The sequence below is a fragment of the Pleurodeles waltl genome, chromosome 10, assembly GCF_031143425.1.
Source record: "Pleurodeles waltl isolate 20211129_DDA chromosome 10, aPleWal1.hap1.20221129, whole genome shotgun sequence".
NCBI classification, from domain to species: Eukaryota; Metazoa; Chordata; class Amphibia; order Caudata; family Salamandridae; genus Pleurodeles; species Pleurodeles waltl.
This window is the reverse complement of record NC_090449.1, coordinates 4,682,566-4,706,029: the sequence shown is the minus strand read 5'-3', so window position 1 is coordinate 4,706,029 and position 23,464 is coordinate 4,682,566. Positions and strand designations below refer to the sequence as shown.

The 23,464-nt window shown below is 48.9% G+C and overlaps 1 protein-coding gene across 1 annotated transcript in view; it reads right to left on the bottom strand.

Annotated features, from left to right (window-relative positions):
- Positions 1 to 23,464, bottom strand: part of CACNA1F (calcium voltage-gated channel subunit alpha1 F) — a 1,139,147-nt gene that overhangs the window by 421,604 nt on the left and 694,079 nt on the right. Inside the window, exon 31 of the mRNA XM_069209307.1 lies at positions 1,047 to 1,130. Coding sequence (XP_069065408.1) covers positions 1,047 to 1,130 — 84 coding nt within the window. The remainder of the gene's footprint in view (positions 1 to 1,046; positions 1,131 to 23,464) is intronic.

Sequence of the window (23,464 nt, the reverse complement as noted above, 5' to 3'; positions counted from 1 at the left end):
GCAAAATACCATTCTGCGAAAAATCGCAATTTGCGATTTTTTGCAGAATTGCCTTGCAACCTGGATTTTGCGAATCGCAAATTGTGATTCGCAAAATCCAGGTCGCAACGCAGAAAATCGAAATTTTTGCGATTTTCATTTTGTGGTCTGCGAATGCCTTTGATGCATTGCAGACCACGATTTTGCACTCGCAAACGGCCGATTTCGCAGTTTGCGAGTGCAAAATCATTTGATACATCTGGCCCCAAAAGTTAAAAAAATGAAGAGCTAATGCTCAGGGAGCCTCACTGAAGGAGCAGAAAAAAAGAATTGACCTAACTGTAAACTAACTGTCACCTCACTCTCACCTCTGGGGCTTGATGGGATACTGGAGGTCCTGGAGGTCTTAAAGGTACAGTGCCAGTATTCTTTGATTGTATTTTAATGCAGGCTTAGTCTAGCAATGCCTGTGCATTTCCTTACAGTTTTATCTTCAATAAATGCTGTGTTTTCCACTGTTTGCGCTCTGTCTTTTCTGATTTACAGAAATGTTTGAGTCTGGTGAGATATTAATGAAAGAAAAACATAATGTAAATTAGGCATTTAATACATGTGTGTGTAATATGCTTTTAAAATTATAGATTCATTTTTTTAGGCTATATATATATTTATAATTGCTATGTGCTCTGGGGTCCTTGCATGAAGGTGGTAATATTCAGTGCTTATGACTATTGATGAGGATCCCCTGGAAGACAAGTTCATCCCTCTGCTTGCCTGGCAAAACAGAGCACAGCCCACCAAACAATAAATAAACCCCTAAGTCCTGTCACAGCTGGAACATGAGGAGTGTGAGGTATTTATCAGTCCCTGTCATAGCTACCTGATACAGCCTCATATGACACACACAGACTGCACAAGACAAGGCCATAAGAGATATTCACATTGGCAGATGTGCTGCCCCCAAAGATCTGTCCAGCCTCAGCGGCCTGGTTACAGTCTGATGCCAGAGAAGGCTTGGAGCATCTAATCTACAGTGAGATGAAGCATGGCACCAAAGACCTACTTACGTTCACCTCCGTCACTGCGATGTCCACCAAGCTCCCCACCACAATCAAGGCATCAAAGGTATTCCAGGCATCACAGAAGTAGTGCTAGAGGAAGAAAAGACACACTAAGGATGGATGTTATCAGACAGAGCGCACAAAAGGGACTATTTTAATCAGAATGAAAGCTGGTGTCATCTGAAAATGGCACACAGCTGCAGTCTCTGTCATCTGAAAGAGAACATATGTAGCCACTATCATCTAAAAGACAGAACACTGCAGTCCCTGTCATCTGAAAGACAACATACAAGAGTCATTTGAAATATACACAACAAGAGTTGCAGTCTTCTGAAAATGAACACACAAGAGCTGTGCTCATTTGAGAGTAGACAACAAAAAGTCGCTGTCATCTAACAGGGCGCACAAAGGAGCTGCTGATATTTAAAATAGAACACACAACAAGAGTTGCTGCCATCTGAAAGGGCTCCACAAGTGCTGCTGCTAGTTGATAGTACACAACGAGAGAGGCTATCATCTAAAAGACTAGAGAAAGCATAGGGTTCCCATGGGTCAAATTCCTCTAAAGATCTACTACCTCATTGCCATCTGATACCCTATGGGTGTAGTGCTGTATCAATGAATGAGTTACAAGGCCCAATATACAATGCCAACGTACTGTATTATTTCATCAGGATCAAGACATCAGTCGAAAATCAGTGCAGGTGGAGCAAGGTACATAAAGTGCTCAAATTTAAATATACCCATATACATCAAAATAACAAGGGTATCCAGAAATCATATTCCACAAAATCAACATGAATATATCAACGTCTTCAGTTATGTGGGAAGGGTAACCACATGATGTGCCGACATTTGGACCTAAATGGAATTAAACCACAGGTCTCATAAGGACAGGGTCGTCTGACTGCTCTCCTTAGCTGGAAGCAACTCCAACGTTTCCAAAATATGCAACAACTTAGACCAATCACAGTGTTTGTCTTCTAATGGTGCAATACATGTCGGGCTCTGTTGCACAGCACAGGATTATTCTCTGTCCAGGGATAGCGGGAAGTGTAAACCAAGAAAAAACTTGAGGGCTCTTCCAATATCTGAGGAATGTAAAGATCTTTCTGCTGGGGAAGATGGATTGATTAAAAATACTGGTAAGGAAATAGTCTGATTTATGTGAAACTAAGATACAACCTTGGGGAAAAAGTAGGATGTGTTCTTAGAAATACTCTTTTGGTATGAAATACTGTACAAGCTTGACTGCTGAAAGAGCTTGGATACAGGCGCAACTGGAAGAGCCATTAACTTTGATAAAACCAGCTTCAGTTCACATGAAGGTGGAAGTGGTCTAATTGGAAGGTACGTTTTATTCAATCCTTCCAAGAAGTCTTTGACTAATGGGATGGTAAAAAAAGGATTTTTGTAATGGTCTTTTAAATAGTAAGTAAATTGTGAGTAAGAAATAAATGGATGGTGGGTAGAAAGAAATGGCTCACCTTTATTGAAAATGCTGCCTTAGAACTGCTTGTCCTACTGCTGCATCTCTGAGGACTTCTGAATCCAAGCAGTAATGTTGCGTGAAGGTGTGTGCACTCTTCCAGGCTACTGCTCTGCAGATATCTGGTACTGACACACCCGCAAACAACTCCATGGATGTGGACATCGCTCTTCTGGAATGAGTTTGTACTTTTGAATGCAAAGGTCTGCCAGCTTTCTGAAGACAGAAGAGAACAGCACTGGATATCCATCTGGAGATAGATTATTTTTAGGTGCGCTGTATATTACGAAGAGTTGGATGGACTTACAAAATGTTTTTGTTTGATCTAAGTAAAACTGTAGAATGTCTCTTGGATAATGATTTAGAGACTTCAGCCTGGGCTGAAGTGGAGTTAGAAGCCCATGCAGCGTACCGTACTCTGCAGGCCTGCGAACAGCCGAGACCGGGCCCCCGCAGTGAGTTAAATTAAAGGCTGCGGCGATGGCGGGACCGCGCTGAGTGTGAGGGGCCGGCGCGGTGCCCGAGCGGCTGACACACGGTGGCAGCAGAGGCCTTTGGAGGACCCCTAGAGCGAAGGGAAAACAGCAATAACAGTCCCCGTCGAGCGGCTGAGGTGGGAACAGAAAAGGCAAAAAAAAAAGAAAAACGAAATAAGGAGGATCGCACCAGATTTCCTTGCGTGCCCCCCCCGAGCATGGCGATCCACCCTTACAGTGGCGGACCTACCCTGGTGTGCGCCAAAAGGTGTCACAGAGGAACAAGCGTCGACCAGGTGGGGCCCCCCCGCGACTGGGAGTCGGCTGGGAGACTGTGCCGAGTCGTTGCACAGGTGAATGACGAAGGGGAGGGCCCACGCGAAGATCCCGGGCTGGGATCACAGATCGAAGGAGCGAAGCGCATCTCCCCAAGGCAGCTGGAAGCGCACAATCGGAAGTGCCTGAGGCTCCGGACATCTGAAATTCTCCGGGCACTTGGGGTTGTGGTCCCCACCTCCCACCGGCGACCCAGGGTCCTATTAGAGTGATAAAACACTCATACCAATGTTGCGGTGGGTGCAATGAACCAATAGTTGATCCACTTACCGGGTACACGTGGGGCAGCAACAATCTGAAGCTGTAGCGTCCACAGAAGAGGTAACATTATGAAAAGCATGCGAGGGGCCCTTGGATTGTCCACATCTGGATTGTCATTTGGAGGCGGGATACGCGGCCCCACCAGTGGGTGTTCTGGCCTAAGACTACACTGGAAGAAAAATAGGAACATCGGATAAATCAATAGCAACCGCCACAAAAAGGTCATAATGGTCAAACCAAAATAGACTAAGGCAGCGACCCCCATGGACGGAGGGGCTCCGCCCACTGCGAACACTCCAGACACTCCAGACTACAGATCAGAACACTTCTCCAAGTGAGTGAAACGCTGCACACTCATTCCCTGCAATTCGATATACTCTTGCAAGCAGTAATGGACACTAAGGCTTTGCTCGAAGGAAAGGTAGATGCTGTTGTCTTGGAGGTTACACTACTCCGAGCGGACCACCGCAAACTAACGGACAGGGTTGTCAGTACAGAGATGGCACTGGAAACTATTCATCCAGAGGAAGTATGAAAACTAAAATCCAACAGATGGAAACCGAAATGACACAACTGCAGAGCAGAGCCGAAGATGCGGAGGGCCGCTCCAGGCACAACAATGCCAGATTTCTCAGTATCCCAGAGAGAACATAGACAACCAAAGCAGAGGAGTTCTTAGAGTACTGATTGAAAGACATAATGAAGATACATGACATTGCTAAAGTATCGGTGGTAGAAAGAGCACACAGAATTCCGGGCAGACCATCGCGACCTGGAGCCCCACCTCCACCACTGATAGCGCGATTCCTAAACTACAGGGACAGGGACCAAGTTCAGCAATATTTCAGACCCTCAGGCCCAGTTAGTCTGGAAACCTGCAGCATCACGGCCTACCCAGACTACACGATGGAAGTGCAGCGTAAAAGAGCATTGTTTGTCAAAATCAAGCAGTTACTCCGCGAACATAAAATCACTAATTCACTTATGTTCCCAGCTCGCCTCCGAGTAATAAACGGTGAAAAGACCCTTATCTTCCCGACCCCGGAAGACGCATGGACATGGATACATGCCAAGGGCCTAGCTGGTCCATCCAAAGAAGATACCGTACAGGAGGAATGGATCACACCCAGCTCCCGCAGTAAGAAAAAGAAAAGCTTGATGGCACCTCCAGCAAAATCACAGGTGGCGGTCGATCAGGTGCAGGCCTTAAGGGAAGCCAGCACATTCGTACGCTCGCAATCGGTACCAGAAGCGAATCAGAACGCAACGACAACAGCCCATTATGTAGTGGATCCAGCTCCCCTCCTTCTCCACTGATTGGTGGCCCGGACCTCACCCCACGTATGGCGGACGACATATGAGGTCCCCCCAACGATGTCCTTGGCCCGAGACACTCGTTACAGTCTTGAAGGACTAAAGGAGGCCTGGATGAGGACATAATGCAAGATTATCCATCCCAGGACGGTTGAGAGCAGTCCCTCCGGTCGCAGAAACAGTTGGACATGATCAACGCTAAGCTTGGCCCGGCCCGGTGGCGATGCCAGAAACCGCAGATATACTAGCTAAGGCTGATGCAATTTCTTTTGTGGCTGCACAGGGCTATAACATGAGGGAGGTGGGTCACACAAACGCTCTCAACCTCTATTAGTCTACGCTCCCCACCACCTGAACGGTCCCAGAATGGAACAGACTTGTATAGACGCTTACTTAGGCACCAGTTGTGCCAAACTGTTCAAAGTTGGGCCTCGCCCAGTAAGTTCTTTTTTTTTAATAATAGATGTTCTTTTTTCTTTTCCCCTCCACTGGAAGAGTATAATCTGCTCTTTTCTTGTTTCTATTATTCCCTACAGTCATTCAGGGGCAGATGGGGGGTGCTTGGGGGCTTGCGTGGTGGGGGCTCTGGGTGGAGGGAGACGGGGGGCGGGACTCCCAGCCCCTGTGATAAATTGACGCGTGAGAGATGATACGTCAGACAATATCACACATAGGGTCCACATATAACATACTAACTTGGAACGTGAAAGGCATGGCGGGCATGATTAAACTAGGCAGGATACGCACAGATCTAAAACGCCATCACATACACATAGCCATACTGCAAGAAACGCATCTTACGCCAGCGGATCTTAAAACAATAGAAAAGAGATGGGCGGGACTAGTGCACGGTACTGGGACATCAACTTATTCAAGAGGGGTCCTGTTCTGGATACCCCCCGGGGGTCCCCAACACGGTGACGCGCAGCACAATAGATGCGGTAAGCAGGTTTGTTCAGTTGGCAGGCTCGCTTGAAGGGGATCCACTGGCGATAATAGGGCTGTATGCCCCAAATGTTAAACAGGGTGAATTCCTGCTGAACACTATCCCATGCCTGACAAATGACCCAACCTTACCTAGTGTATGGGGAGCGGATTTGAACTGCGCGCCACAAGTAGATATGGACAGGTCGCACCCCCCGTTAGTAGCTGCCCCCGTTAGGAAAAATTCTCAAATCCTACAATCCTGGATGACAGAACACCGACTGACAGACGTGTGGAGGCACTCGCACCCACTAGACAGGGAGTATTCTTATTATTCTCCGGTGCACTGCCTACACACCTGTATAGATTTAATACTCAGCTATCAAGATTTGCTACATTGGTTCACAGGCACTGCATACATGGCAAGGGTAATTTCGGATCATTGCCCACTAATAGCACATACTTGATGGGGTAGACCACGCGCATGCATCCCAACCTGGCGCCTCCAACCAAGTTTGCTACTAGACCCTCCATTTAGAAAAGAACTAGCCACTCATATCACATCTTATTTCACACTTAATAGCGGGACAACGAGGTCTCAGGCAACTGAATGGGATGCACACAAGGTGGTAATAAGAGGCACATGCATATCAGTGGCAGGGGGTGTACGACAAACACTGACACAAGATCTCCAAAAATATGAACGTGACGTACGCATGACGGAGTGCAAACTCGCAGAAGGTACAATAACAGAAGTGGAGCTTGGGCGACTGCGAACACAGTGGAATGAGGCAGACCATCGCCTTAGGCAATATGATTACCGTCACTATCTGGCCCGCACACATGCAGAGGGGGATAGGCCAGGGAGATTGCTGGCATGGCTACTAAAGAACGAACGGCGGAACACTCCCATAGGCGCCATCCGCCTAGACACAGGGATCATAATAAAAACTCAGGCGGAAATAAATGACGCCTTCAGAGACTACTATAGCACGCTATACAAGGCCCAGCCCCCCCACCAGAACAATTAAGTGATTTCTTCAAGGAGACACAATTTGGGGCCAGATGTAGGAAAAAAGCTAATTGCGACTAGCAATTTGCGAGTCTGTGCGACTCGCAAATTGCAAGTCGCAATTTGCTATGCAGAAAGGTGTCTCAGACACCTTCTGCAACTCGCAATGGGGTCGCAAAGACCCACCTCATAAATATTTATGAGGTGGGTCGCAGTTTGCGACCCCATTGCGAGTATGGGCACTCACGGGGATGGTGGCCTGCTGGAGACAGCAGACCACCATGTCCGTGACTGCTTTTTAATAAAGCAGTTTTTTTTTTTTCTATCTGCAGCCCGTTTTCCTTAAAGGAAAACGAGCTGCACTTAGAAAAAAAACCGAAACCTTTTGTTTCGGTATTTTTCAGAGCAGGTAGTGGTCCGTAGGACCACTACCTGCTCTGAAAAATAGTTTTTGTGATCATTCACAAAGGGGAAGGGGTCCCATGGGGACCCCTTCCCGTTTGCGAATGGGTTACCATCCACTTCAAGTGGATGGTAACAGCGTTTTCATTTGCGACCGCTTTCGCGGGCGCAAATGAAATTGCATAGCATTGCGAGTCGCAAATAGGAAGGGAACACCCCTTCCTATTTGCGAGTCGGAAATGCATTTTGCGAGTCGGATCCGACTCGCAAAATGCATTTCTGCATAGCAGAGAGGCTTTTGCGCCTCGCAAACGGCGTTTTTCGCCGTTTGCGAGGCGCAAATCCTTTGCTACATCTGGCCCTAAATCGTCTCACTGACACACAGGCAAGAGCTCTGGAGAACCCGATCGACCTTGAAGAGATACAACAGGCCTTGTAACAATTAGCACACTGTAGGGCACCTGGTAATGACGGCCTTCCAGCAGAGTACTACAGTACTTTCTCGGCACAAATACTAGCGCCATACCTGGACATGTTGGGTGAGGCCCTTGAGAACGGTCAATTGCCAGAATCCCAAAGTGAGGCGATTTTAGCGGTGTTTCCTAAACCGGGCCACGACCCACTTGATGTTCGTTCATACCGACCACTATCATTGCTGAACTCAGGTTGCAAACTGCTCGGTAAAGTATTAACGAATCACATGCTCCTTTGTTGCCGGACCTAGTACACCCAAATCAGTCTGGATTTATACCTGCCTGTAACACTTTTATCAATATACAGAACCTCCTGCGCCTAATGGCAGACACTCCAGAAGGAGAATACAAGCAGGTGGCAGTATCATTAGATATCGAGAAAGCGTTCAATACTCCAGGATGGCCCTTATTGATGGAGACACTACACCGAATGGGTTTTGGTAAGACATACATCGGATGGGTCAAGGTCCTATATTCGGCACCGTCAGCGAGGGTCAAGACAGGTGACACTATCTCTGAGAGGTTCAGTATTGGAAGAGGCACTAGACAAGGTTGCCCGCTGTCCCCATTACTGTTCGCCCTTGCTATCAAACCACTAGCTGCTCGGCTACGTACATTAGCTCCGGAATGAGGCATCCTGGACGGGAGCACACATCACATTGTATCATTATATGCGGACGACGCACTAATATTCCTGCAAAACCACACTGAATCCCTTCCTGACCTACTCGGTCTGTTAGATACATTCGGAGCAATCTCCGGATAAAAAGTGAACTGGTCAAAATCCTGTTTATTCATGATGTGTGCGGTGCCAGAGATACATCGTCTCGACCCCACGCCCTGCGACCTGAAATGGTGCTACACCACTTTTAAATACTTAGGGATAAATGTGTACCACAACCCCCTAGACCTCACGGAGGGAACCTTAGGACGGGTGATCAGGTCCTTCAAGGGTTCACTGTCCTTCTGGTGCTCGCTCCCACTCTCACCCATGGGCAGAGTGGCCATAGCGAAGATGATTGTCTTACCGCGGCTATTATATTTCTTTATGGCACTCCCACTGGCACTCCCCAACTCTTTTTTTAAGATCCTGACCAGCATACTGATTGATCTGGTGTGGGGCAACGGTCGCCGACGAGTTGCTCTAGTGAAAATACACCAACCACTCAAGCAAGGAGTGCAGGGGGCACAACAATTTGAGCTGTACTATGCTTCTGCACAATTACAATGGGTGATCAAATGGATCCGTAATCCCACGTTCGCAGAAGCACAGACGGTGCACACTGACTTAGGTCATATTACGCTGGCTGCTGGCTCGGGATGGTCCACGACACACAAACAACATTCTATTAAACACTGCCCGCTGGGTTTGGCACCGGTTCGCATTAGCTGGGAATAAGAATCCACAGCACCCCCCTAGGATCCCACTGATGGCCATTCCAAAAATCGAAAACATAGCAGCGGAACTTGGCCTGACAACATGGCCTGAAAAAGGCACACAAACAGTAGGGGACATATACGGTGAGGGACAGTGCCAGTGCCCATAATCTAGTATAGGGATGCTTCATAGCGTATGTCGCATTGCGACAATTAGTACGATCCACATGGAACTGTGGAAATGACGAACCTAAGGCGGCCCCTATCCTACACGATTTAATAGGTAACTTAGACACCCCGATCAACATATCCGGGTTATACAGAATTCTGACCACACATTCCGAACAGAAGCAGGAATAAGCAAAAAATAGATGGGATGAGGTTGTTGCTACACCACTCTCGCAACATGCTTGGAGCCAGGCCATGACAATGACATACGCAGTGTCACGCAACCCTCAGCTCAGATACACACAGTTCAACTACCTACACCAAACATATCTATCACCATACCGACTTGCACGCATGTTCCCTCAGACGCCGCAGGAGTGCCCCAGATGTGGAGTCGCTGAAGCCACCTTTTTCCACATGACATGGGAATGCCCCCCAGTTATGAATGCATGGAGAGACATAAATCATTGATAGCTGAGTGGCTAGATACACCCTTGTCCCCTACACCTGAGTTATGCATATTAGGAATCAGGGATAGACCCAAAGGACGGAAACAAATGCACAGATGCAATTATTTAGCGCTTGTGCTATACAGGCGCCTGATAGCAATGCAATGGAAGGCACCTAGCGCACCGAGTATTCATCAGCGGCAGAGAGATCTGATACGCTGGGCAAAAGCAGAGGCACATACACTGCAATCACTTCAAGACAGAGGGGTCCAAATCAAGGGCAAAGAAACATGGGACTCTTTTGTTACCAACTTGGAAAGCAAAAACAACACACGACCCCCTTGAGCACTTGGCTCGACAAAACAATAGGACAATGCTGACAGGGAACATGCGTAAGAGGAAGCACTGTTCACACATTCCCAGAAATGCAGCAATGAGTGAACACTTCAGTAAACAGCTGAAATGACAGTGGCATGAAGATGGCGGGACACAGTGGGAGACAAGGCGCAGACACATCAGGTCAAATCAAGCCCAAATTGAAAACATTTTGCGATAGATCGTCTGGGGGTCGGTCCTTACTTCCTTCTTCCTCCCCTTCTCTCCCCCCCCTCCTCCCCTCGCGGTTGACTGACCATCTGCGCGCCCCTTGCGCTCAAACTACTGTGGGACAAACACAGGACGCTCCCTCTCTTCCTGATGAGGGGCACCTGTAACAGGGAGAGCGAACACCCCCCGAGCGGCTCCCCCGAACACGATCTCCCTTCTTCTTTCATTTTTTTTTCCTCTATAATTTCTCTTTTAATAGTGTTTCTAATTAATTTCAGTTGAATGTACAAGTAGCAATCACACTGCCGAGTGTGCGAAAGATATGTGAGTGTATTCAGATCCGGAACACATAATAAGTATGTAACTGTTTATATCCGGATACACAACTGTTTCTTCTCAATGACTAAAAACAATGAAATAGATTTTTAAAAAAATAAGAAGCCCATGCAGCAATGCTGGGAATCTCTGGGCATGTCTTTGCTTTAACCAGAGCACAGGCCAAGAAGAAAGGGAGAGCAAGGACCCTGCAGTGTGGGAAAATAGCCCAGGAAGTTCCCAAAAAGAGAAGCAGGCAGAGTAAAATGTTACCCCTGCTCAGGCTTCTAATGAGGACCCCACTCCTGAGGGAGAAAAACCTGCTCCTTGGGTGGAACCTACACCTGAGGAGCTTAAAGCTGAAACAGCTGAGCTCCTAGGTGCAGGATGACCGACCAAGGAGGAACTTAACCTAGAACACAAATCATGTCCTACTCCAGAGAGTCTGAGGCAGCAAGCTGCAGCTTAAGAAGCAGGGGGTGTCAGTGGGATCCACAGGATCCCTGGGACAATAATCTCCTTTATTCTGAGGCAAGGGACCCCAAACCTCATGCCACCAGGAGGTTGGTCATTCCTCAACAGTCTAGGGAGTTCTTATTGACCTTGGCACATAACATTCCCCTTGCAGGCCATTTGGGGAAGAGCAAGACTTGGGACAGGGTTGTCTCTCACTTTCACTGGCCAAGCATGTCTGAGGATACAAAGACATTTTGTTGCTCGTGTGTTACCTGTCAGGCCAGTGGCAAGACAGGTGGCACTCCAAAGGCCTCCCTAATTCCACTACCAGTGGATGGGGTACCCTTTGAGAGGGTAGAGGTGGACATAGATGCCCCCCTGGACCCTAAACCTGCCTCTGGGAACAGGTTTATACTGGTGGTGATGGACCATGCCACCAGGTACCCATAGGCAATTCTCCTTAGGACCACTACAGCTCCTGCAGTGGCCAAGGCCCTCTTAGGAATCTTTTCCAAGGTGGGTTTTCCTAAGGAGGTGGTGTCAGACAGAGATGCCAACTTCATATCTGCATACCTTAAAGCCACGCGGAAGGACTGTGGTGTAACATATAAATTCACCACCCCTTATCATCCACAAACAAATGGGTTAGTTGAGAGATTCAACAAAACCCTCTAAGGCATGATCATGAGACTCTCAGAGAAACGGAGTAGTAGATGGGATGTCCTATTACAGGGAAGTTCCACAGAAGCGAGTGGGCTATAGCCCCTTTGAGCTTTTGTTTGGATATTCTGTTAGAGTGCCACGCACCTTTGTGAGGGAAGGTTGGAAGAAACCTCTCAAGCCCCTCAAACAGGACACAGTAGATTATGTGCTAGGCCTAAGATCCAGAATGGTTAAGTACATGAAGAGAGCATCTAAAAACCTTAAGGCCAGTCAAGAACTGCAAATGCGGTGGCATGACCAAAAGGCTGGGCTGACTGTTTACCAGCCAGGACAGAAGGTGTGTGTCCTGGAGCCTATGACTCCCAGGCCACTCCAAGATAAGTGCAGTAGTCCTCACACTACTATGGAGAAGAAAGGCGAGGTCACCTACTTGGTTGACCTAGGCACTCCCAGAAGCCCCCAGAGGGTGCTTCATGTGAATCACCTGATGCCTTCCTACGACAGGGCTGACTTGACTTTGCTCATGGCCACTGATGAAGGACAGAGAGAAGAGTGTGACCCTCTCCCACAACCCAGTATATGGCTCAGTAGAGAGAGTGGTTCTTGCTGACTGCCTCTCTGACCAGCAAAAGGATGAAGGAAAAATCTCCTGGGTCAGTTCTTCGAACTGTTTTCCCTGGTCAAACCACCTGGTGTGAACACACCAGTGACACAGGTGACAGTCTGCCTGTAAAAAGCAAAATATATAGGCAGCCTGACCATGTCAGAGAATGCATCAAAGCAGAAGTGCAAAAGATGCTTGACTTAGGAGTCATTTAGCCTTCAGACAGCCTCTGGGCTAGTCCTGTAGTCTTGGTACCCAGGCCTCACTCTCAAAATGGTGAGAGAGAGAGATGAGGTTCTGTGTTGCCTACAAAGGCCTCAATACAGTCACCAGGACTGATGCTCATCCAATCCCTGGGGCAGATTAGCTGACAGATACTCTGGCTGCTGCCAAGTATCTTAGTACATTTGATTTGACTGCTGGATACTGGCAGATCAAATTATCAGAGGATGCCAAACCTAAAACAGCATTATCAACATCTACTGGGCTTTTTCACTTTAGAGCGATACCCTTTGGTTTGAAGAGTGCCCCTGCAACATTTCAAAGGTTGGTGAACAAAGTTCTTCAAGGCATGGAAAGCTTTAGTGCAGCTTTTTCAAGATGATATAGCTGTCTTTAGCTCCACCTGGGAGGATCACCTAGTGTAGGAAGGTTGCCTGGTGTGTGTTGGGTACCTATGGTACTTACACCTTATACCAGCTATCCCTTATTAGTGTGGTGTAGTCAGTTTCTAGAAGCCAGGCTCTCTAGAGGCAGCTGTGGATCAGCAGCCAAGCCTTAACTAGGGCACATGTAAAGCTCTTGAAATACCACTGTAGACACACAGTACTCAGACACACGAAAGAACCACAAAGAGTTACAAAAATAAAGGTACTTTACTTTGATGACACAAATACCTAAAGTTCCATAGAGACTATACTCCCTTAGGAGGAAAGTAATACACTAATTATATACACTAGTATGCAGAAATAGGCATAAAACAATAGAAAACAGTCCAATTAGTGAAAATCACATTAGTTAGAAATTAGCCTGGGGGAGCACAACCCATATACTAAGAAAGTGGAATGCAAAAGGCAGCCACCCACCTAGGCAAGTGTAGTGCGTAGAGGGGAGCTGGGAGCACCAGAAAATCCCAAAGGTAAATACCACAACCCACCCCAGTGACCAGGAAAGCAGGAGTAAATCACAGTAACTTTCCCAGAACACACAAAGAACGAGAAGAAGAACTATGCATAACCCAGAAGAGACTACAAGGCACCAACAGTGGATTTCTGGACAAGAAGACCTGTGGAGTAAGGGGACCAAGTCCAAGAACACAGAAGAGCCCAGGAAGAGCTGGAGCCCCTGCTAAGCCACATGAAGGTGCAAAGGGTGAACCACTGGTGAAGAAGAAAAGTCAGCACTGCACCCAAGAACACGAAGTCAGGTTCCTGGAGGGTGCACGTGATGTCCCACGCCAGATGGAGGATTGCAGTCGGATTTGCGTCACAGGAGTCTGCCAACAAGCCTTGCCACACGCAAAGCTCGCAGTTAGCAGAAAATGGCGCGCCGGGGACCAGAAAGGACCAGGTGGACTCTACCCAGGAGGGGGAGTCAAAAGGGACCCTCAGCAACTCCGAGGGCCCACAGAAGACCAGGCAGCACACACCTGAGTCCAACTGGAAAGGGACAAGAAAGGTGCAGAAGAGGCCCACGCAGCACTACGACAAAGGCTCCCACGCCTCCAGAGAACCACTCAGGAAGCTGTGCGTCGCAGGATAGAATGCTAGGGGCTAGAGCTTCAAGATGGTTGAAGATATTGGAGGAAGGATGCCAACAAGCCTTGGCAGCTGCAAAAGATGCGGTGCACGGGGTACTGTCTTGCATGTGGAGGCAAGGTCTTACCTCCACCAAAGTTGGAAAGCTGGAAGAGAGGACCATCAGGACCACTTCAGTATACCACCTGTAATGCAGGATCCACGCAGCTCAGCAGGAGAGGGGATCCACGGAGCTGGTCGTCAAAGCCCAGACCATAGCATAGGCTTACCGCTCAATGGCTGACCCACGCTTTTCTTGGGGGGGTCAACCACCTTCTGCTGATAAAAGCCACAGGTTGATCCTGGCCCTCTTCATTAAGTTGTGATAGCACTGCTCCTATTCCTATCTCTGAAGCATCAGTATGAACAAAGAATTGTTTGGAATAGTCTGGGCTTTTAAGAACTGGAGGTGAGTACCTGGCCTTTTTCAGGGCATCAAAGGCTTCTTGACAGCTAACTGTCCATTTTACCTTTTTAGACAAAATTTTGGAAGTGAGATCATTCAAGGGGGGCAAAATGGAGCCATACCTGTTTGCAAATCTCCTGTAATACCCAGTGTGGCCTAGAAAATCTCTGACCTGGGTCTGGGTAGTTGGAGCAACCCAATCCATGATGGTATGGAATTTGCTCTGTAGGGTTGAAATTGGCCTCCACCTACCAGGTGGCCCAATTAAACCACTTTGCTCTGTCCTATCTGGCATTTGGTAGCTTTGATACTGAGGCCTGCTTTTTTTTCATGGCCTCATAGTACACTCTTGAGGTGGACCAGGTGATCCTGCCAGGTTGAGCTAAAGACAGCAATATCATTTAGATATGCTGCATCAAGGTTTTCCAGGCCTGCCAGAACTTGATTCACCAACCTCTAGAATGGCAGGTGCATTTTTCAGTCCAAAGGGCATCACTGTGTAGTGATAATGACCACCAGGAGTGGAAAATGTAGTTTTAGGCTTGGCAGAATCAGTTGGCTTGATCTGCCAATAGCCTGTTGTCAGGTCAAAAGTGGTGAGGTACTTCACTGAAGCCAGAGTATCAATCAGCTCATCTGTCTTAGGAATTGGATGGGCATCAGCCTTACTGACTACATTTAGGCCTCTATAGTCTACACAAAACCTAATTTATTTAGTTCCACCCTGGGAATGAGGCTTTGGCACAAGGACTACTGGACTAGCCCAAGGGCTAGCTGAAGGCTCAATCACCCCCATACCCAGCATCTTTTGGACTTTTGCCCTGATGCAATCCCTGACATGGTCAGGCTGCCTGTAGATATTACTCTTGTCGGGCAGACTATCACCTGTGCCCACATCATGGGCATAACAGGTTGTCTGACTGGGTGTCAAGGAAAAGGGTTCGAAGAACTGACTGAGGACTTGACTGCTTTCAGCTTTTTGCTGTTCAGATAGGCAATCTGCAAAGACTACCCTATCTACTGAACCATCAACAGGGTTGGTGGAGACAAGGCCATGGAGAGGGTCACTCTCTGCCTCCTGCCCTTCATCAGTGGACATGAGCAAGCTCATGTCAGCCATATTATAGTAAGGTTTAAGGCAGTTCACATGAAGCACCCGGTGGGGGCTTTTTGGAGTGCCCAGGTCAACCAAATAGGTTAATAATTCTGCTCTACTATTGTGTGAGGGCCACTCCACTTGTCTTGTAGAGCTCTTGGAGCCACAGGCTTTAAGATCCACACTTTCTGTTGTGGCTGGTAAACAGTCAGTACATCGTGCTACTGCTTTTGATGCTCTTGGTAGGCCTCAAGGTTTTTGGAAGCCTTCTTCATGTACTTTTTGCCATGCAAGAGAGTAGGCTTAGTACATAGTCAACTATGCCCTGTTTAGGGGGTTTGAGAGGTATTTCCCAACCCTCCTTCACAAGAGTAAGAGGTCACCAAATTGGATGCCAAACAGAAGTTCAAATGGACTGCAACCCACTCCCTTCTGTGGAACCTTTCTGTATGCAAAAAGAAGGCAAGGTAATAGGACATCCCATCTTCCCCGAAGTTTGTCTGAGAGTCCAATATTCATACTTTTTAGGGTTTTGTATAATCTTTCAACCAACCCATTTCCTTGTGGATGATAAGGAGTGGTGAAATTGTAGGTTACACCACATTCCTTCCACATTGCTTTGAGGTATCCAGACATGAAGTTTGTACCTCTGTTGGATACAACCTCTTTAGAAAAACACACTGTAGGAAGTTGGCTCTGTATATACTATTTCAAAGTAAGAAACAGTGTGCACAGAGTCCAAGGGTTCCCCTTAGAGGTAAGATAGTGGCAAAAGTAGATAATTCTAATGCTCTATTTTGTGGTAGTGTGGTCGAGCAGCAGGCTTATCAGAGGGTAGTGTTAAGCATTTGTTGTACACACACAGGCAATAAATGAGGAACACACACTCAAAGACTTACTCCAGGCCAGTAGGTTTTTATAATGAAAAATATCTTTTCTTAGTTTCTTTTAAGAACCACAGGTTCAAGATTTACAATTAATACTTTAAATGTAAGGTACTTCACTTAGAGACTTTAGGAACTTTAAATGAAAATAATATCATAAACAGCCTTTGTAAAAATGGCAATAAGCTATTTTCAAAGTTGACACAATGCAAAAATCAACAGTTCCTGGGGGAGGTAAGTAAAGGTTAGTTTTGAAGGTAAGTAGAACACTTACAAGTCTCAAGTTTGGGGCATAGGCAGCCCACCGTTGGGGGTTCAAGGCAACCCCGAAGTTACCACACCAGCAGCTCAGGTGCAGAGGTCAAAGAGGTGCCCAAAACACATAGGTGCCTATGGGGAACAGGGGTGCTCCAGTTTCCAGTCTGTCAGCAGGTAAGTACTTGCGTCCTCGGGGGGCAGACCAGGGGGGTTTTGTAGAGCACTGAGGGGGACATGAGAAGGCACACAAAGTACACCCTCAGCGGCACAGGGGCGGCCGGGTGCAGTGAGCAAATCAGGTGTCGGGTTTTAGATTGAAAACAATGGAGGGACCCGGGGGTAACTCTAGCGTTGCAGGCATGCAAAGGGGGGGCTTCTCGGGACAGCCACCACCTGGGCTAAGCAGAGGGTCGCCTAGGGGTCGCTCTTGCACTGAAGTTCAGTTCCTTCAGGTCCTGGGTGCTGCGGGTGCAGTGTTAGGTCCAGGGGTCGGGTCCCTTGTTACAGGCAGTCGCGGTCAGGGGGAGCCTCTGGATTCTATCTGCAGGTGTCGCTGTGGGGGCTCAGGGGGGTCATCTCTGGTTACTCACGGGCTCGCAGTCGCTGAGGAGTCCTCCCTGTGATGTTGGTTTTCTGCAGGTCGAGCCGGGGGCGTCAAGTGCAGAGGGTGAAGTCTCACTCTTCCGACGGGAAACGTGAAGTCTTTGGAAGTTGCTTCTTTGTTGCAAAGAAGTTGCAGATTCTGAACAGGACCGCTGTTCACTGGAGTTTCTTGGTCCTGTAGTCCAGGGCAGTCCTCTGAGGCTTCAGAGGTCGCTGGTCCCTGTCGGAGGCGTCGCTGGAGCAGGTTTTCGAAGTTGGAGACAGGCCAGTAGGGCTGGGGCCAAATCAGTTGTTGTCTTCCTCCTTCTATACAGGCTTGTAGGTCCGCAGTCCTTCTTCTTTCTTCAGGTTGCAGGAATCGGATTTCCAGGGATCTGGGGAGCCCCTAACTCCTGAATTTAGGGGTGTGTTTAGGTCTGGGAGGGAAGTAGTCAATGGCTACTGTCCTTGAGGGTGGCTATACCCTCTTTGTACCTCCTCCCTGTGGGGAGGGGGGCACATCCCTAATCCTATTGGGGGAATCCTCCAAACCCAAGATGGAGGATTTCTCAAAGCAGGGGGTCACCTCAGCTCAGGACACCTTAGGGGCTGTCCTGACTGGTAGGTGACTCCTCCTTGTTTTTCTCATTAACTCCTCCAGCCTTGCTGCCAAAAGTGGGAGCAGTGGCTGGAGCGGCGGGCATCTCCACTAGCTGGGATGCCCTGGGGCGCTGTAACAAAAGGGGTGAGCCTTTGAGGCTCACCGCCAGGTGTTACAGTTCCTGGAGGGGGAGGTGAGAAACACCTCTCCCCAGTACAGGCTTTGTTCCTGGCCACAGAGTGACAAAGGCACTCTCCCTATGTGGCCAGCAACATGGCTGGTGTGTGGCAGGCTGGCAGGAACTGGTCAGCCTACACTAGAAGTCGGGTAGGTATTCAGGGGGCATCTCTAAGATTCCCTCTGGGTGTATTTTACAATTGATTGCACACTAGCATCAGTGTGCATTTATTGTGCTGAGAAGTTTGATCCCAAACTTCCCAGTTTTCAGTGTAGCCATTATGAAACTGTGGAGTTTGTGTTTGACAAACTCCCAGACCATATACTCTTATGACTCTTAGACAATGTCTAAGGTTTTGCTTAGACACTGTAGGGGCATAGTGCTCATGCACATATGCCCTCACCTGTGGTATAGTGCACCCTGCCTTAGGGCTGTAAGGCCTGCTAGAGGGGTGACTTATCTATGCCACAGGCAGTGTGAGGTTGGCATGGCACTCTGAGGGGAGTGCCATGTCGACCTAGTCATTTTCTCCCCACCAGCACACACAAGCTGTGAAGCAGTGTGCATGTGCTGAGTGAGGGGTCCCCAGGGTGGCATAAGACATGCTGCAGCCCTTAGAGACCTTCCCTGGCATCAGGGCCCTTGGTACCAGGGATACCAGTTACAAGGGACTTACCTGAGTGCCAGGGTTGTGCCAATTGTGGAGACAAAGGTACAGTTTAGGGAAAGAACACTGGTGCTGGGGCCTGCTTAGCAGGGTCCCAGCACACTTTCAAACCATAACTTAGCATCAGCAAAGGCAAAAAGGTAGGGGGTAACCATGCCAAGGAGGCATTTCCTTACACCCACCCTGGAAAAGATTCCCAGGAGGGCCTTGACCACTGTAGGAGGTGTAGAGGTCCTAAGGGGAATGTCCTTTGGGTACCTGGTGGCATGGTCCACCACCACCACCAGTATAAACCTGTTCCCAGATGCTGTAGGAGGGCTAAGGGGACCGACATTATCAATCCCAATCCTCTCAAAGAGTACTCCAACCACTGTTAGTAGAATTACGGGGGCTTTGTAGTGCCACCTGACTTGCCACTGGCTTGGCAAGTGACAAAGGAGCGACAACACTCCTTGGCGCCTTCAGACATGTTGGGCCAGTGAAAGTGTGGGACTAGCCTGTCACAAGTCTTGCTTTGCTCAAGATGTCCTGCAGGGAGAATGTCATAAGCTAAGGTCAATAGGAACTCCCTAAACCTCTAAGGTATGACCAACCTCCTGGTGGCACCAGGTTTGGGGTCTCTAGCCTCAGGGTAAAGGAGACAATTTTCCCAGTAGATCCTGTGGTACCCACTGACATTCCCTGCCTCCTATGCAGCACCTTGATGTCTGAGGCCCTCAAAAGAAGGGCAGGATTTCTGCTCCAGACTCAATTCCTCCCTGGAGGGTCCTTCTACTCCAAAGAGCTCTGCTGTGTCAGGCCCAAGCTCTGCTGGTGTAGGTTCCTCACAGGGGGAAAGGCCATGTCCCTGTGGAGACTGGTACTCACATGAGGACTGGGTAGAGGATACTTTCTTACCCTTCCTGCCTCTCTTTTTGGGAGCTTCATAGGCCATTATTCCAGGCTCCAGTGCTCCTTGCTCTCCCTGTTTCTTGGCATGTGCCATTGTAGCTACAACAACAGTTTCAGGGATGCCCAGAATTGTTGCATAGGCTGTAACTCCACTTCAGTACAGGCTGAGGTCTCCAAATCATTCTCCAATAGACATTCTATAGGAATATAAGAAGATACAACAACATACATTTTTAGGGCCAGTATCCCCTCCCCCCAGCTAAGGTTAACAGGTGCCATGGGGTGGCACTAAGTAATGTTATGAGTGTCAGTTACTTGGTAAGTTTGCCCAAGTAGGAGTTGCTCAGGAGACACCAGTTTTTCAGTCACCATGGGGGCACTTTCACCTGTGTCCCTGTAAGTCTCTGCCTCAGTATCATTGATAAGGGAATACTGCCTGTATCTACTCATATTAGGAGGCCAGGCTGCCAGAGTGGCAAGGTCAATGCCACCCTCAAATATTAGGTCAGCCTCAGTGGTTTCTCTGACTAGGCCAGAGTCCACTGCAGTACCCAAGGTAACCCCAGCTACAAGCCAGACCATTTGTCTGCCTTCTTTCCCAATTCTTGGGGAGAGGACAGATCAGAGTCCACCAGGTACTGATGCAGCCTTCAGACACACAGTTGTTTAGGGTGTGCTCCTTCACGATAAGTTTGTACAGCCCTTCACTCATAGTCCTGCACATTACTACCATGTAACCAACCTTCTAGAGCTTTAGCTTAACAGTCCACAAAGTCTACCCACTTCTGAGAGGACTCCTTCTAAGTTTCTCTGAACGTAATCAAATACTCCTCAGTTGTGAGCCCAAACCAATCAATCGGAGCCTCTTTCAAGACCTAGTAGTTATCTGCATCTTCCTTCCTAACAGTCAAAAGTTTATCTCTGTCTTTGCCTGCAAAAGAGAGCCACAGGATAGCTGCCCACTGCCTCTGAGGGACTTTCTGAACTTTGCAGGATCTCTCCAAAGCAGTGATCCACTTATGGATGTTATCCCCAGCCTTGTAAGGTGGGACTATCCTGCTGAGATTCCTGGTATCAAAGGTATCTTCCCTGACCCTGGACTCTCTTACACTGCCACCATGGGGTTCTAACCCCAAATTCTGTCTTTCCCTCTCCATTTCTACAGCCTCTCTCTCAAAAGCTAGCTGCTTTTTCAGCTTGAGTTTGACCTTTCTCAAGCTACAGCAAGCTGAACCCCCTGTCTAAAGATTCCCCTGCTGAGCTAGAGCGTACAGACCCAGCAGAAGATACTGAGGTATGGTAAGTGGAGGATAAGGAGAACCTGCTCCTCCTGGAATCCCTTTTGACCACTCCAGGGGGAGAAAAGGTGTCCTACTGCTACAACCCCTCTTGTGCTGCAGCACTGTTCCCTGCAAGTTCAAGATTATCCCCAGAATCTTCCTGGACTTGTTCAGTGTGGTCAGGTGTGGCATAAGGTACCACTCTGTCCAACACTGGTGGTTCACCCTCCTCATCTAGCTCTCTTGCTTTATCAGGGTTCTGTATGAAATCCTGATGGAGCAACTGCAAGAGACTATAGGGCACATTTTGACCCTGGTGGTAAAAGCCGCCTACAGCCGCGGCGACGGCTGACAAAAGACCGTCGCCGCGGCTACCAGCTGTCTGCCCTATTATGACCACAGCCAGATCTGTGGCCATGCCGGCAGACAGCGGTAAGGTGGCGCTGCTGCCAGAAGCAGCCCCACCCTAGTAGACCGCCGCAGACCTTATCATGGCAGCAGCGCCCCGTCCTGTCTCCTATCGGAGGACCCCCTGACAACAGGTAAGTCGGGTGCTCCGACAGGGGAGGGGGTTGGGGGGTGTTGGGGGGGTGTGTGGGGCTGTGTGTGTATGTCTGTGCGTGCATGTATGTGGGTGTGTGTTGCGTTTAGTATGTGTGTGCATGTATGGATGTGTGAGTGTGTGTATGTTGTGTTGTGTGAATGCGTGTGTGCTTGTTTGTATGTCAGTGTGTGTGGATGTGTGTGTGAATGGATGTATGCATTCGTGGATTAATGTGGGAATGAGTGTGTGTATGCATGTGTTCGTGTGTGCATGAAGGTGAGTGTATGTGGGGGGATCTGGAGAGGAAGCTGGGGTGGGGGAGAATCTGGGAGGGGTAGGGGGTGGATGAAGACTCCTATCAGTGACAGGGAACGGATTCCCTGTCACTGAGTGCCTATCGCCATAGTTTTTGTGGCAGTAAGGTTGGCGGCGTCATAATCCTCCAGGCGGGCAAGTGGTGGCCGCCGGGGACTGAATCTCCATCCCGGCGGTCGTTACCGCTGTGGCTGTCGGTGTGCTACATTGGCGGTTTGGCTGTAGCCAAACCGCTGATGTCTTAAAATGGAAAAAAGTACAGCCAGCCTGTTGGCAGTACTTTCCTCCATATTAACGCCGTTCGCTGGGGTCATAATGACCCCCTATATTTGGTAGGGTTACTACCTGCCTTTAAGTGTCTAGTTGAACACAGGGACTTATGTTATTAGCACCTAAGTCCCGCATACTTCGACTCTTGAGTCTGGTCTGTGTTCCCCACTAAAGACATGGAGGGTGATTCTGACCCCGGCGGTACTAGACCGCTGGGGCCAGGGTCGGCGGGAGCACCGCCAACAGGCTGGCGGTGCCCTGCAGGGCATTCTGACCGCGGCGGTTTGGCCGCGGTCAGAAGAGGAAAACCGGCGGTCTCCCGCCGGTTTTCCGCTGCCCAAATGAATCCTCCATGGCGGCGCAGCTCGCTGCGCCGCCATGGGGATTCTGACACCCCATACCGCCATCCTGTTCCTGGCGGTTCTCCCGCCAGGAACAGGATGGCGGTATGGGGTGTCGTGGGGCCCCTGGGGCCCCCTGCAGTGCCCATGCCAATGGCATGGGCACTGCAGGGGCCCCCGTAAGAGGGCCCCACAAAGAATTTCAGTGTCTGCTCAGCAGACACTGAAATTCGCGACGGGTGCAACTGCACCCGTCGCACCTTCCCATTCCGCCGGCTCCATTCGGAGCCAGCGTCCTCGTGGGAAGGGTGTTTCCCACTGGGCTGGCGGGCGGCCTTTTGGCGGTCGCCCGCCAGCCCAGTGGGAAACCCAGAATCACCGCAGCGGTCTAATGACCGTGGTGCGGTATTCTGGAGGGGGGAACTCTGGCGGGCGGCCTCCGCCGCCCGTCAGGGTTAGAATCACCCCCATGGTGTTAGAGTAGTGTAGGTTCTAAACTTTTAAAAGGCTTGCAGAAAAGGTTTTGCTAGACCACTGACTACCCAAGCAAAGGTTTAGAAGTTCCTACAATTACTAGTGTAGTGTGTAACCATTAGTTAGTAGTGATATTTCTTATGGAAAGTCACTGCTGACCAAGTGGTAAAGCAATGCAAGTGTTGTATCCCACTGCTGCACCACCAATGTAGGAGGCTGGTTCCATTTATGGTGCACACCTATGGTGCGCCACCCTATGCTGAGTACAGGCAACACTTACTGATAGTGAAAAGGTGTATAGATAGCAGAAGCTCTCTGGGGTAGCTGATTCGAGCAGCTGAAGCTTATCCAGGAGGAATGTAAAGCACTTGCAATACCACAGTAGTCAGACAGCAACCCCCTCACAAGAAAGAACCACACAACTGTTGCAAAAATAAAGAATTCTTTTTTACAGCACTAACTACTAGACTAGCATTGGTATATATCTCCCTTTAGAGATATCTACACACAATATATACACCAAATAACAAGCAGAAATAGCATTAAATTTACAGGCTCCTATGGGGGGCAAACCAT